This window comes from Centroberyx gerrardi, chromosome 19 (assembly GCF_048128805.1).
Source record: "Centroberyx gerrardi isolate f3 chromosome 19, fCenGer3.hap1.cur.20231027, whole genome shotgun sequence".
NCBI classification, from domain to species: domain Eukaryota; kingdom Metazoa; phylum Chordata; class Actinopteri; order Beryciformes; family Berycidae; genus Centroberyx; species Centroberyx gerrardi.
In genome coordinates, this window is record NC_136015.1 from 12805130 (window position 1) to 12821206 (window position 16077).

General features: G+C 42.7%; 2 protein-coding genes across 3 annotated transcripts in view; one reads left to right on the forward strand and one right to left on the reverse strand.

Annotated features, from left to right (window-relative positions):
• Positions 1-4721, forward strand: part of kcnq4 (potassium voltage-gated channel subfamily Q member 4) — a 41870-nt gene extending 37149 nt beyond the window's left edge. For both annotated transcript variants that reach the window (XM_071904600.2, XM_071904601.2), the window contains 3 exons: positions 3055-3186; positions 3315-3453; positions 4518-4721. In XM_071904600.2, coding sequence (XP_071760701.2) covers positions 3055-3186; positions 3315-3453; positions 4518-4721 — 475 coding nt within the window. The remainder of the gene's footprint in view (positions 1-3054; positions 3187-3314; positions 3454-4517) is intronic.
• Positions 4722-9196: 4475 nt separating this feature from the next.
• On the reverse strand, positions 9197-11644 carry cfap300 (cilia and flagella associated protein 300). Its single transcript, XM_071904633.2, has 7 exons — positions 11535-11644; positions 11319-11400; positions 10781-10854; positions 10458-10611; positions 10192-10364; positions 9906-9972; positions 9197-9328 (listed from the first exon to the last, which is right to left on the reverse strand). Exons 1-7 carry the CDS (start codon positions 11642-11644, stop codon positions 9197-9199), a joined length of 792 nt encoding a protein of 263 aa, XP_071760734.2.
• Between the last annotated feature and the right edge of the window lie 4433 nt (positions 11645-16077).

Genomic DNA, 16077 nt, shown 5'->3' on the forward strand with positions numbered 1-16077 from the left:
CGGTCTGGGGATGCAGCATGATATATTATTGTTTGATACCTTTATTCCACTGATACAGTATTATATGATCTCTCCTCAGATTTGCATTTGACTCAGCAGATAGCTCTGACCTCAGCCGCTCTGTGTTGCAGACAATAGAGAGGGACTTCCTATAGATAGTGCAGGTGTGTAAACAGCAGGTGCTTCACTATGTAGTTGCTAACACACATACACACACACACACACACACACACACACACACACACACACACACACCCACACACACAGACGCACACACACATACACATGCAGAGTTTTACCGAGGTTCATGATTGATGTCTTTAAAACAGAGGTAGATTTTTGCACCGGGCCTTAGTGCTGAGACTTCACTTTGGAGAGATGCATGTGGTTTATCAGTGCCTGGCTGCTTACCTGAACAAATGTGTAGAGTGTACTGTATATGTATGGAGGGATAGCTAGAGGGAGCAGGAAGAGGAGGAGGAAGAGGAGGAGGAGGAGGAGGAGGGGAAACAGAGGCCTGATATATCTTTCTGTACTGTGGCACTCCTCATGAACAAATCCAATAGTGCACAAAACACAACATGTCTGCAGTTCTGACGCTCCTACATTACTGAATACAGAGTTAAGACATTTTTACCATTTATAAACATTTGATCTTTAATCATTGTCATCATCTTTTGAGGGTTTCCAGCTGTTATGTTTTGAGTCATATAATGTTTACACAGTATATTTTCCCACTAAGAATGAGTGAATGTACGTAGCTTTTGTGTTCACTTTTGTTCACTTAGCAGGTAGAGTCATATTTGGCGAAGAATCAGTGTAGCCCCTGCAATGGCACACCCTACTTGGCCCACCTAGGGTATGTGTCAGCATAACAGTCATTTATAAGTCACATAGATAAAACCATGCCATAGGAGACCATCAGGAACAATGGTGACGGAATCCAAGTTTGCTGAATTGCAAAAATATTTGCACTAGCTATCCAAGCATTTTGGGGCACAGATGACACATCCTGTCCCTCCAGTCATTGCCATGCTGTGTTTTTCTCAACTTCTGAACAGTAGATATAATGTCTTTCAGTGAGCTGTGCCAGCTGTACTGTGCCACTGCTAGTGACTGTTGCGCTGTAGCTGGACGTTTTTTCTTTTTTTCGGGGAGGGGGGCACTCTCAAGCCTGACCATGTATTATGAAAGCCATTTCACCAACCGAGAAAGAGAGTCAGCATTCTGAAGAAACCCTTGGAGGATCCAAATCAAAAGTCCCCCTCCCTCTTGTTTCCCCAACCCTTTCTTTTACCCACACCTGAGACCCACCCTGGCAAAAAAAAAATCTGCATCTACCTGCAAAATAATAAAAGACCGCCTGCAAAAATACCCCCAAACGCAGGAGTCATCAAGAAATAAGAGTGCTGCGTGAGGGGGAAGAGTGCGCTGACGGGCTGCTACGGTACCAACTGTGGACCCCCACTCCTCCTCTCTTCCTGCATTCCTCTCCCCTTCTCCTTTCCCCACACCGTCTCCCCTCTGTTTCTCCACACTACATGGCTACGGCACATATGCAAGATCTGCAGACCTCAACAAAGGTTACGGTGTGGTTATTTTAGAAAATGACCCCTCTCAGAAGTTCAGATTTCACCTGCTCCAGCGTAGCCCATGTATGTGTGGTTGTGTGTGTGAGTGTGTGAGTGTGTGTGCGTATATGTGTGTGTGTGTTGGTGCACATGTGTATGCATTTGCGGCTATATATGTGTTTTTGTACGTTTTTGGTTGTGTATACACATATGTATGTATGATGTATTTATGCTTGCATGTATGTATGTATTTATGTAGGCCTATGTGTGTATGTATTTATGTATGTGTGCGTGTGTGTGTGTGTGTGTGTGTGTGTGTGTTTGTGTGTGTTTATGTTTTCTTAGAACAGCTGAACATTTCTGATCTTCCGCTCTCCAGACCTTTCATGCGGCTCCTTTCTTCCTCCTGTGAAGGCAAGAGAGAGTATTATAGTGGACTTAGCCCATCTGGGTGTGAGAGATAGGGTTTCCTCATAAAAAAAAAAAATCTCTCCTTCCTTGCCCTCCCTCCCTCCCTCCCTCCTCCTCCTCCTCCTCCTCCTCCTCCTCCTCTCCCAGCTTGACTTGGTGGTGCAATCCATCACGGGGTGAGATGACAGCTTGAGTGTGTACGTTTTGTCGCGCTAACATTTGGTGTTTCCGGGCCTTCTGCGGAGCCAGCATCTCTGGGCCGGCTATTGCGCAAGTGATAAGAGGGGAACTGAATGACCCACCCAATACAGAAAACCAGGCACACACACACACACACACACACACTCTCATACATGCTTACACTTCCCTCCGCTCCCTTCCCATTATCTCTCGCACATCCTACCCTCCCTCAAGTATGACGTCCAGCCGGAACGACTCTGGCAGAGGAAGTTGTCAGTGATGCTTTTGTTGGGTACAGTAGTGCTGGGTCAACATTCCTCGGCCCGATCCCCCTCGCTTCCCCTCCTGCAGTAGGGTGTGGGTGGTGATGATGATGATGAGCTGTGCGCGCTGGGAGAGGGAGCAGCTGCGTTCGACCGGTGGCTCCAACATGGCTGTCACACTGACAAGAGGGGGAAAATGGGGGAGCCTCCCGATAGAGGTGTCTGTGTCTGCACAAGTATCTGTGGCTATTTGCTAATTGCTGAAACAGCAGTCTAAGTGCCGATAAGCAAATGTCCCCTGGAGATGTTGTCATCATCACAATGGTAACCACGGCGTTTAGTAGTGGGAGGGAGGGGGGGGATTCCCTCTGGATCTCTCTGCTACTCTGCTCTCTTTATGGGGCTGTTTGTGAATGATAAGGTCACTCTGACTGTAATTAATCTTGTTATTCTCATGGAGGCCCGCTTCGTTTGATAGCTGTCTTGCCTCTGCATTTTTCCAAAGGTTTACTGGATGTCCGTATAGTGTGCGGTGTACGGCACTTATAGGTGCCCAGAGGAACAATTACTGTGGGTCTGATGTGTGTGTGTGTGCATCTGTGTGTGTGTGTGGGTGCGTGTTTGTGTAGGATCCTGAAGTTTCTGGTGGCCAAGAGGAAGTTCAAGGAGACGTTGCGTCCGTACGATGTGAAGGACGTCATAGAGCAGTACTCTGCCGGACACCTGGACATGCTGGGCCGCATCAAGAGCCTGCAGACACGGTACGTTTCACACGTGTACACTAGGCATCCACAACACACTACTGCTCTGTTGCTTCAAAACTGAACACTTCAAGTTTAAGAAATCCTCACATTCTCCATCATTGTGTTCTGTTGTGTTTGTGTGAAAGGGTGGACCAGATCATTGGGCGAGGGGCCGTCCAGCAAGATAAGAAGATACGCCCTGAAAAGGGAGAGAAGACGCCACCAGAACTGGACCCACTGGATGAACTAAGCATGATGGGACGTGTAGTCAAGGTGGAGAAACAGGTAGGGGTAGTTTGGTTTGTTCTTAAGTTTTGTAGCCAAGTGTTAAAGTAGGCAAGCCTGGTTTAACTGGACCGCGAATGCAGCCATTTGACCCATGACTTTCTGTCCATAAATGGTACTGGACCCTCTTTTCATGTAGGTTCCAGAAGATTCTTCCTCCCCGCTGAAAAGTCAACATGTTCAGGCTCTTGGGCAATGCCCTGCCTAAAACAGCTGCTGTGACAGAAAATGGATTGGAGTGCTCTGAATCTACACATATAGTAGACTCAGTGCAATTAATTTCAGTAGGATTAATTACTTGTCCTTACCTACAGTGACAGCAGTGTCCGGTGACATCCGATGGAGGGCAATATGCCAGTCTTTGCACTGCACTCATGTTAACTCTATCTGAGTGCTGAGCAGTTTGACACATCTCCGATTAAACCGTGTTACTGTTTACAAATCACGTTACTAACACATGTGAATTTGGAGCAAATTGTGGAATTTTAAGTTTCACTTTCATTTTCACACTGGGAGCTCTGTCAGATTGAGTAGTCTACAATGCTGCTGGTCTATGCATCACCAAATAACAAATATGACGTGATGTGCGTGTATTAGGCGCATTAGAGTTCGATTTAGATCAATTTCTATACATTGACTAACTTTTGATTTTGTGGCAGCCGTGGTGATATTGTGGCGGTGCGCCACAGTGAACCTATGTATGGGAAAGTCGCATATGCGCGTTTCATCAATGGGTCAGTCAATCAGTCAGTTAGGGACAAATACTAGTATTGGTTGGCCCCGCTCCATGGTCCGGCAAAAATGAGAGCAGGAGTTGTCCTATATAACCATGTGATTAAAAAATTAATAGGTTGCTTTCATTCACCCTCTTTTCTGTCCTCAGTTGAATAATGTGTAATGCATACTTGGGTGGGTGTAAAATAGCTGCCATAAAATGGTCGAGGACAAGCAGTGAAACCAACTGAAACCAAAGGATAATTTATAACTTACCATTAAAATAGCAATGAATCAATACTAAGAGCCAAATAAGCTTGAAACATTCCAATCTGTGTGTGCTTGTCCAGGTACAGTCCATAGAGAACAAGCTGGACCTCCTGCTCAACTTCTACTCCCAGTGCCTAAAGAAAAGCTCGTCCCACTTTACCCTGTCCTCTCTCCTGGAGCCAGACCTGACGTCAGACTACCAGAGTCCCACGGACCACAGAGAGCTCTTCCCCTCTGTTAACACACTCAACATCTCCCACTCTGAGAGTAGCAATTTGGAATGACGGGGCTGAGAAAGCTGGGGGCGCACACACTGTTAGAACACAGACACAAACCCTTTACAGTACGTCTTCCTTCGGCTGAATCATCACTCCGACAACCCGACCCTAAACTTGACGTCTCTGTTGCATCGTATCGGTTTGTCTCTTTCTCCCTCGTCACTACATTTGATTTGTGCCCCCCCTCCCCATCCCAAATCTGCATCCTCGCCCATTTTCCTCCAGTGAATGTTTTCCAGAGCTCTGCAGTGAACATACAGAGAAAAGCCACCAGATGGCTCCACCTGAACAGAGCCCCAGCCAAAGCTGCTCACCGCACACTCCTCTCAAGAAGAAGAGAGGACGAATGAACACTACACAACTACTACTTGACTACTGAACCAGTTTCACTCACTCACCGCCTCATACTATATATCTATGCCTACTTTAAAGCTGCAACTGTAGATATCAGACTATGAGCTTTGAAGTTTTGTAAATGTTTGGAGAAATCATGTTTTATTTTTTCCCCCATCTACATTTTGTTTTCTTTGTCTGTCTCTGGCTGCTTAAATCTGTTGACTCTGAGAGGTCGCTTAATCAGTTGACTTTGTCTGGACATGAACAGTGCTGCAAGTGCCCCGACAGTCATTCTTTCAGTACCTTATCAGACACTGCTTCAGATGCCGTCACACCTTTTGATGCTGTGATGAATGTAATAGGTCCCACCTGCAATTTGTGTCCCCATTACATTCTACACCGCCAGATCAGCAACCAAACACTGAAGGAGCATCGACACAGAAATAACCTGCTCCCTGGAACCTGGATGGGCAGACTCGACCGACAGCCGCCTCGCCAAAGCACCCAACCTCCCAGGTCGCCGTCCACCCAAAACAAGGGAGTTCCTAAAAGTGGAAAATTCTGCTTTAAATGCCCCAACTTGGTCCCGTGAAAATAGAGCTGTAAGAAAGTCCTGCGTGGGTTCTGGAGTGACTGGTGTGTGCTGTGCAGTGGTGTAGTGACATCCTTTGCTGATGCATTGTGTTTTGGTCTCAGTTCCTTCCCTCAGAAGTTCTGTCTCCAACAAGCCCACTTGCAAAAAAACAAAAACAAAAAGCAAGACATTTATTCCCCTTTTGCATTCAAGTAAGGAAATGTCCTACTTAGTTATAAATGGATTTAAAAAAAGAGCCCAAATTCACGTTTAGATGTCAAAAATCACTCATTTCTAACCTTTCAGAGGCTAATGTATATCTACAAGTATTCCAGTAACCTAAAGCTATGTTTTCTACTGACCCTTTAGTCCTCTCTGTCTTGCAGCCCGCCCTTCAGACATGCATGCTCCTCAGACCCGTCCTGTAGATTAGACCCCACTGATCCCGGGTCAGTATATAGACGGTTACGTCCCATTCGCTGCATTGCTCCTCATCGCTCACATCTGGCCTCAGGTCAGTTTTCCCATGTCAACTGGTTCAGGAAATCGGTAATAATTGAATCTACTTCATGTAAAGCATATTGACTCTTACCATTGTCACCCATCCAGTCATCAGATGCTCCTTCTTATACTATATGCACTTGCAGTCAGCAGCCTTGGAGCCGCTATAGAAACTCTGTGGCCAGTATGGTACGGTTTTGGACGATGAATTGCCTGTAAGGCGTCCAGGTAAAAAGCATGATTTCCAGGCCATTATTTTCATGAATGCACGTGTCTTAGGAAACGGTTCCAGCTTTACAACTTCACCACAAACAGATAGTACGCAGGGTCGGGCTGCAGTCTCGACCCACAGCTGTTATTGTGATTGCCAGTCCACTTTATTATCTTTGGTTGTTCACTTTTCCAACCGACAGTTCTTTCTTAGAGACATTTCATGCACAGCGAATATTCTGTGCTAGTGGACAGAACTGGAGAGTGCACGTGCAATTGTGCGTACACACACACACACACACACACACACATACACACACACATACACATACACACACACACTGAAAGCAATTCCTTTACTTAAATACTTTTGGCACTTGACTTGATAAATGTAACACATGTATTTTGCCATGTATAATTTTATCTTTTGTTTGTTTTGATTTCTTTACTGTAATTGTGTTTATCCACTCGATTTTGGGTAATCTATAATGGCATCAAATTTCTGTGATTTTGTAAAAATGATTTTGGTTGTTAAAAAGTGAATGTAGGATTTAAGTTAATATATTTCATTTCGTTAGATATGATCTTTACAAAAGGTAAATAAATGTAGCATTTTTGTCAACTTGAATCATCGATGACGGCAACAATTGAGACTACACACAGCTGATCAGGTTCACACACACACACACACACACACACCAAATTGCAGAGCTCATATGTAGATGTCATCAGATAATTGCTGCCAGCCTCAACACAGTTCACCGTATTTGGCCAATAAAAGCATTTCTCCTGTCCCTACCAGGATCTTGGACACATTAATTGGGTCCAGTCAAGCCAGTTGACTCAGGTGCTCCACTTTTCCATTCAAACCAAGCCTAGATTCTAAACCGTGAATGTACTTTAGCTCTCTGTCTTTTCAGCATGGCACGATCTGGTGCTCTTGTTGCCATGAGGAATATAATGGCACTTTCACAGGACTTCAGAGCTTGCTGTAGGGCATCATACAGTTATGCATTCATTTCATTATGAAATGCTAAATAGCTTTATTTTTTTTTGGCTTGAATTAGCAGAGATGCCTACTTATTTTGGACTGAACAGTGCTGTCACTTCATTGTCACCTGGAATGTTGAGCTACATGATAACCTATGTGAGACCACTGTATTGCATGTTGTTGTTAGTGGTGGCCCCGGCATTAGAAAAACTTTTTGGGTGTCTCCTGTAAAGTCTTGAGTCATGACATGAAAGGAAATGACCTGTGCCTTCTATGTCCTTCTTCTGTAACTGATTTGGTGTGGCTGCATTACATGACATGTCCGTCTTCTGTCTCAAACTCTAATATAAATGCTGCTTTGAGGAGAAATTTTCATAGATACTGTATTTCATAGAGATATCACACGAGGATAGCCATGCTCTTTTTTGCAAAAACCTTGATCTAAAAAGAAAGAAACATGAAAATTGTTATTAATACATACACAATTTTAGGGTGTTATTCTTTTTATGATTGCTGCAACCTTTGATATTTTCTGACGATATATATATACCAAGTAGGGACATGTTTAGCACATCGTTGTAACTTTTTCAGGACCTCGGCGCATTGACACCCTTATTGCATTCACAACTGTGTGGGATCTCATACGTGGGGCTGGAGGCATGGACATTTGTATCATCACAGGGAACTCCAGGCATGTGTCCTTTCATAAGCATGTCACATCGATCAAAATGACTTCCACACAACTACCTCTGAGGCCACTAGGGGGCGCTAGTCTAGGAAACCAATTAAGAGATACAGTAACTGATTGTCTAACTGACATGAATGCTATGCATGATACAACTCTCCTGCACGTTCTCTCTCTTTCTGTCTCTCTCTTTCTCTCTGTCCTTCTTCTCCATAACAAACTATTGTTCATCATTCACTGACTTGCTGCCATTTGACATTCCAGCCCCTCGCCCTTTAACTGCTCTCTTATGTATTGGAACTATTGTTAAAATGAAACATTAACACGTTGAAGCAATAAGTAAAATGATAACCACAAAGTCTTCCGATTCCAATTGATGAACTTTCTGTTTGATGAAATATGGCGCTTTTCAAAGTTCTCGTTTTCTAAACTAATACACACCTCTATTTGATCTTGGAAAGAGAAACAAACAAAAGCTTATCTGCTAAGGATAAAATTAGCTCACTTGACTAACTTATTAATTTATTTGTTTCAATAAAGCTCTTTGGACTGAATGTTGTTTTGGTGTCTTTTTGCTCTGAATTGAACTATTTAAAACATACTACTATATGTTTGATGTTTGGGTTTAGCCTGTCATGAAAGTTTCCACATGTTGTGGAAAACCTGGAGAGTTTTCCAGTCAGGAGAAGCACATGGGAAATGAGAAAATGAATAAAATATAATGGTGATGGTCTTGTAAAAAAAATCTTTAGAAAAGCATGAATTTGCAATGGATTCATTTATATCAAGCTGTTTCAAAATATTTTATTGCCATACTTTAATAGAACAAAATAATTACTCTTTCTCCTTTGTAACTCAAACTGGGAATCATCCATTTTTACCCTGCACCTGCTTTCTGGCATTTTTCTCTGCACTTAGCTAATTATACTCAGTTTTTTAGTAATGGAGGAAGGAAGCTGAGGATAAAAACAGATCTAGGAAATGGGAGATCATGAGAGGAACGTTGGACAAAATCAGAAAGTTACTGAACTTCTTTAGGCTGAGGGAATCCCAGTCTGAACATTATGTTCATACATACAGACACACCCATAGCTCCATGCCTTCTAGTGGGAGACAGACGGCTTCCACTGAGACAGCAGGGAGTCTGCAGACGTCACTGCAGGAATATTCCCAGGTCTTCAGTGTCACAGCGTGAAGCTTCCCGTCCCGTAGCAGTGGGACAACAGAGCCACGTGTTGTTTGAAGGGGTCGACTATCATGTAGGCAAATGTCTGCTCCTCATCTCGTCTCCCAGGGTAACATCGCCCGTACTCATCCTATGGGGGACAAATGTAACATTGTGTAAGTATTTATTTATGTATTGATGTGTTACAGAAAGGAAACAGCTGCTATGGCAATTGACAAATTTAAATGAAAGCCACAAAAGCTGCAATTTAATGGATATTTTATTTTTTTCACCAAATAATATAGTTTGTGAGCACTAGCAGTATGAATGGTGATTTTCTGTTAGTGCATTAAACATTATCCTTTCCTCAGTGTGTATTTATCAGGTATTTTACAACGGCTTCAAATGTGACTGTGAGTGGAACTATGAATTGTATAATATTTAAAGAGAGAATGGAAACTTCTGGAATGACACTATCTGGACTGAAAGTGGCGAGCAAGACCAGGTGACAGTGGAGGAAATCTAGCAGTATATTTAAGCTTAAGTGTTCCCATAACCCTTTAAAAAAAAAAAAAATCAGTGTATTCTCACTGTAGCAATTAAATTGATGTATTGGTATGCATGCAAACACTTTTATTGATAGATAGGATTTATGACCTGCTCACTCATCCCTGATATCCTCAACCTAACACACACACACACACACACAGGCACACACACACACTTACATAGGCACAGACTTTCAGCACTGTAGAGACGACACTGATCTCCTTAGTCTCTGGATCCTTCTGCACACTAAAGAATGGAGGATAAAATTAGACACCAGCCCTGTCATTACTCTACCATGAATTAGCCCATGCATGCAGTATGTGTATATATGCAGGTGAAGCTACTTTACTGCTATTTTACAGGATTGTATGGAATAGAGAACAACAAGAACGATGGCAAAGAGAGCGAGGCCATGGGCTGAATTCAGACCCACAGCTTTGTGATCAAGCCTCCAGGAAGCCCCACCTGATCAGATCTTTGTAGATTTGTTTTGTGGTGCTGATGTAAGGAGCAACGGTGTCTTCGTACTGACAGAGCTCTCCTCCCAGACACAGGTGCTTGAAGAGGCGGAACAGAAACTCTCCTCGCTCCTCTCTCCCAACCACATAGTAGTGCTCAGAGTCTTCCTCCTGCAGCATCTGGAGGAACAGAGAGAGCCTCAGACAGTGTCAGTGTCAAGGCAGGTAGAGAGAGAGAGAGACAGAGAAAGAGAGAGAGAGAGAGAGAGTCACCTGTCTGAGCTCATCATAGTCGGGGCAGACATCATGGAAGCATTTAACAATGTGTCCAGAGGGCCTCAGGATCCCACTGGAGTAGATTGGGTCAAACAGCTCCATGGAGACCTTACTGCACGGCACCACCTCCACATCAACAGACACCACTGGGCTGTCTGGAGCACGCACGCACACACACACACACACACACACACACACACACACACAGAAATCCAAAACATTCCAAAGAAATCACTTCTAGCGATTTGACTGCAAATATTGGCTGGCAGATGAGATCAATTTCCTGCTATCAGTGATGAAAGGCTTTCCGGGGAACTGACATACCAAGAGGCACCCAGGCTCCGGCCTCCATCTGTCTCAGACTGGCTACGATGTTAGGGTCTCTGAAGAAACTCTGCACATATAGAGTCACATTAGTGATCCAATGTGATTATGCACATGAATATAAACAACTTGTCAACACAGACAACTGGGAAATTTAACTCTTTTTCATGAGCTTTATAATGTAATTAAGATGTGGTGCTTGAACTCAAAATGACTAATAAAGAGCTCAGAGACACCAACTACTCTTTGATAGGATTGAAAGAGTAGTTTGTGTGTTTGAGCTATTTTATTAGCATAATTGTAGGCACCAAACACCGAAATTCTAAGTCTCCTTAACATGAATTATGAATGAGACAGGGAATGGTCAAGCACAGGTTATATTCCCAAACCTCTGTGAATCTACGGTTGTCCTGTACAATTTAAACGGAGTACTTGGACAATATACTCTAAATAGTAGGCCTAATCTAAACTGTAATGTCTCATACTGACTGTTGGTGTGTGTGACTGGTTGCGTATATACTGTATGTGTCTTACCAGTGCAAAATTTTGACTGTTGTAAGGGTAGAAGCACTGGTCAAAGCTGTAAGACTGAGCTGAAATCCTGCCCAACATGGACCTGGAAATAACACACACACATTCATATTGGGACCGTCGCCAGAATACAGACACTGGAGCTAACGGCAGCTTGACTGAGAGTAGAAGATAACTGGAAAAGTTTGTTAGGTTAGCAGGTTAAATTTGTCACGTCACCATTTCATAAACAGCCCTAAAGTGTCTTTGTCCTGTAGAAAGGAGAATTTCTTGGAAGGAAGATGACTGAAAGAAAACGTTTGCTCAAATGCGCATTTCTCTCCTGCCATGTTTGCTCTTCGTTTGTTGTTCCAGAAAGAAGAGTGAGATTTGAGTGAAGATGTCGCTCTTATCCGTAGAGGGAGAGCGAGTTTTGTAGGCCTTTAGAGGCCAATAAGGTGCGGGGGTGCTCACTTACAACCAATGAGCTTCTGGTATGGTCGGTCTTTTCAGGTTACAGGAAGTAAAAACGAAGTGGCATGTCTTGTTTTTCCTAATCTCAGATTCGTATACTCGTTACCTAGCAACGGGCAGCTGTATCGTCCCCCAAACCAGTATCTAAGACAAGACTTCAGTTCATTTCTTTATTCATTTTCCTGTTATAGTCTGTGTCCTCGGCTGTGACCTTTACGAAAAGTTAAACCAGTTGTTAACCTCTGGTCTCTGGGTTCCAGGGTGTTCTCCTGCAAAATGAGGAACAGTTGAACTTCACTAGCCTATTATTTCACCCACTAGAAGATGAATTAATTACAATAATCTACCCTACTGAAGAGAATCAACGAGAGTCCACCTGGGAGGCGAAGGAAGAAAAACATTTTTGGGGCATTTAAAAATAAGTCATAGCCTACTTTAGTACATTAGGTCAGGAACAATGCTTTTGCTTGGTAGCACTTTGTTTTAAGAACTATTGTTAACAAAGCCAAACGAAACTTATAAGTGGCTACAGTGCGTGCGCGCGAACGCTTAGGCGTACATGCACGTGCACGCGCGTGTGTGTTCACGACCACTAGAGGGCGATCTTGTCATGCCCACCAACAAACTTGGAACTCCTTCATGTCCCTTTGCTGGAGCATATTGGATTTGATATTGTGCAGACGGTACACTCATAACTCCAGCTGATGTTCTCATTCAGGATGACTTAGAATGATTGCAAAGGTTTCCCAGCACACATTCCTAGAGCCTCTTCATCATCTCTCTAATCCCTCACCTCCTTTTTCTCTTCCTTCCTTCTCTTTCAGGTGAGCGTGTCCTGTCAAAGTGTCTTAACCCCCTACCTGCTTATTCATTGTTTTGCTCTGCATAAGGCAGTCAGCTACTGTAAATGCCTAAAATTTATTTTTCTCCTTTATTCACTCTGGGCTTACTAATTCCTCTTCTCATCATCTATTTCTTCACCCCACAGCCTCTTCTCTGCTTCTAGTCCTGTCATTCCTCCCTCCTGCTCTCAGTTCTTCCTCCCCTCTTCTCTTAATCCTCATTTTTTCCTCCTTTTCTCTTTAACTCCTGCCTCCTAGCGTTCTCTTATCCCTCCCTTTGTCCTCTTTCTTACTCCAAACTGTGGCAGCTCCCTAACATCACTTCTCTTGGGGGATTCCTTAGGTCAAAACCTTGTCAAATTAGGGGTCTGTGGTCTAATATGTATCAATTTGGAGGTCTTTGACATGAAAAAGTTTGGGAACCCCTGAATTAAAGCACAGATGTGCCCTCCAGATGGATCTTTTGATTGACCCGGTGCCTGTCTTAACATTTGCCTCAGATTATAAAATGTTCCTTTCTTCAGTCTGACAGGCAACTGAGCATCCAGAGCAAAAAGGGCAGGGTTGATCATTCCTGTCCTACTCCATCACACCCACCCTTCAGCCCCTTTTACCATCAAGCTTACATTTATAGCTTACCATCTATGTGCCCCAGATTAATTTTGACTTTTGACATGGCATCCCTAGCACAGTGTCTTCTTCATCTTCTGGGTTACAGGCTACATACTGCTGTGAATCAAGTGTTTACTCTTGTGCAACCTGAGTTTGATTTTTTTCTTTTTACAATTCAACTCTATTCCTCCCCGTAACTCCCTAAAAATAACTCTCCTCCCACACAGTCCTGATCTGATTTGATGTTTTTCATTTCCCTGCTCAGACACTCAGATACTCCTCTCACTCTCTTGCTCTTCCTAATTCCCGACATTCCTGGATGGGAGAGGATGTGGGATCCTTTTGATGCACATTCCAGTGTAGGACCCCTGGACCCTGGTATTCCCCATGAGAGGAGCCAAGGGTGGCTGCCAAATGCTCCCTTCTCACAGCACCACATCCAGTATGGACACTCATAATATGGTCTCCAGTATGGTCTCATAATTACATATATGAACCAGAAGACCTAAAGGCTGAATCGAAGTTTAGAAACACTCCAAGCAGGATTCATAACCATGATGAGTATCTGACTTCTACTGTCTACCTAGGAGCACTAATAAAGTCACAATGAAATGATAAATCACTGAGTTGCAATTAAAATGTAAGAGACTAACGAGCAATATGGCCTCATTCCCCATAAAAACAGTGTGTAATGGGGCATTGTGTTGGCAGATTTTACAGTTCTGCTGGGAGAGAAAATATTATACTTTATAAATAAAAGAGTACACCTTCAAAGAAAGTAATATCTTTATAATATCTCTGATCTCTTTGGCTGGATCTCCATATATTAAGATTATGATGCTGTGGTTCTTGAGCACAATAAAGCACAATAAAGTCCCATCTCAACTGACTACATGACATGAGTGACTAGTGGAACAGGACAAGAAACAGTTAGGGAGCAATTAGAGACAGATATACCTCTCCAAAATCTTCATCACTAACTCTGGTCAGCCTATTCTAATGAGCCCAGGTTATAAACTACAGGTAAGAGCAGCAGGATAGATGATGGTTCTTGTGATTGGATAGGTCTGGATTTGAGGCTCTTGATAAAAACTTACTCAACGGTGGAATTAACAAACCACATTTACTCTTGTTACTGTAATTGAGTAGCTTTTTTATGTACTTGTACTTTTTTGAGTATTGAGTACTATTGAGTACTACTACTAGTATCACATCCATCCATTACAGAGTTCACATTTCGTGGCTCTTCATAAGCATCAGAAGCTGGACAACCACAAATTGACAAATTGTGGAGCCATTCACTGTGAATGGTCAGTCAGCAAAGAAGAGAAGAGTAATCTGGCCTTACTTTGTGCACTTGATTTTGTCATTTCTACTTTTTCCAATCATCCTTTTAGAATTGCACGGAAAATCATATGTAACTGTTCTCTTTTCTAAAAAGTGAAAAAAAGTACATTTTGAATAAGCTACTTTTTACTTTTACTTAAGTCGATTTTTACATTGATAATTTTACTTCTACTTAAGTAAAATCTCAGCAAGGTCACAATACTTCTACTTGAGCAGGATGTTTTTTTGTACTCTTTCCACTTCTTACTCCAGCTTGTCCTTAGACTATCATGAAGTGTATTATCACATGGGACTAATAGACATTCTGTAAACATACAGACCTGGGAGGGGAGCTTCAACAAGAAACATAACATTTCACATTTATCAGTCATAAGTTATCTATTAAACTGTCTTTAACACAGCGATGATCATCACACAGTCACATTGGAGTGAAACACTGAGCTGTGTCATCATCATAATCACAACAGAGACCCTGGGATAATTTAGTCTGGTTTACCAGACAGTGACGGGCCTAAAGCAGAAGGTGTATGAGGGGCTCAAATCCAGCTGCGAGAGAGAGGGAGAGAGAGAGAGAGAGAGAGAGAGAGAGAGAGAGAGAGAGAGAGAGAGAGAGAGAGAAATAAAATTACACCAAATGGATGTTTTGACACATTCCGTCCAGAGTTTCTTGCTGACATAATCAAAGTGTTTTTCCTCATGCTGCTCTGATTGTCTGCTTGATTGCTATGTGGTAATTTCACTTGATTCCTGGTCATTACAGGCCTATCAGGATCTAGATTACTGTAAAACCTGGCAGGCAGGAAGCAGGAAGGAGACGCAGGTGAGGATGTCACAGCTGTGGAATGCTGGGAATGGTGGAGCTAATGATGTGATGTCATAAGCTTTTATTGAGGAAGGACTCACTGATGAACATAAAAAAAACAAAATTAAAACAGAGCTGCAGTGATTTGGATTAGCTTGTATCATGATTGCTCTGTGTGTTCCTGTCTTTCACATTTTTTCACACCTTTTATCCAGATTCAACAACAGCTATACAAACTTTTCTAAATGATGTATAATAGTCGGTGAAATAATAACAATCACATGATGGTGGTTCAAGTTTGACTCTTAAATAACTTTGATGGCTCTTGCTTTCTCATGACTGAGTGTATGAACACAGAATGACCTCTAGAGAGCAGTCTTCACTAGATCAGTAGGCAGAGGAATAAAGCTTGTGATTTATTTTATTCACCTTTAAAATAAAACTCTCTATCAATAACCAGCCCTGTACTTAAAATAGCATGAATCTGAAACTCCAAAGAATAACAGAGATTTTTCAACTGACCACATGTGGCTGATGTCCTTCAGAATATTTTCATTAGATCCTTGTTGAGCTGTGCATGTCTGAAACCCCTGTGGGAGTTCAGTGTTGCATTGAAAGATTGTTTTTTCAATTTCACATTTCCCTTCAATACAAATTGCTTGTGGAAGCGTCTCACTTGGTAGTAGAAGATTCATTTAAAGTTCCC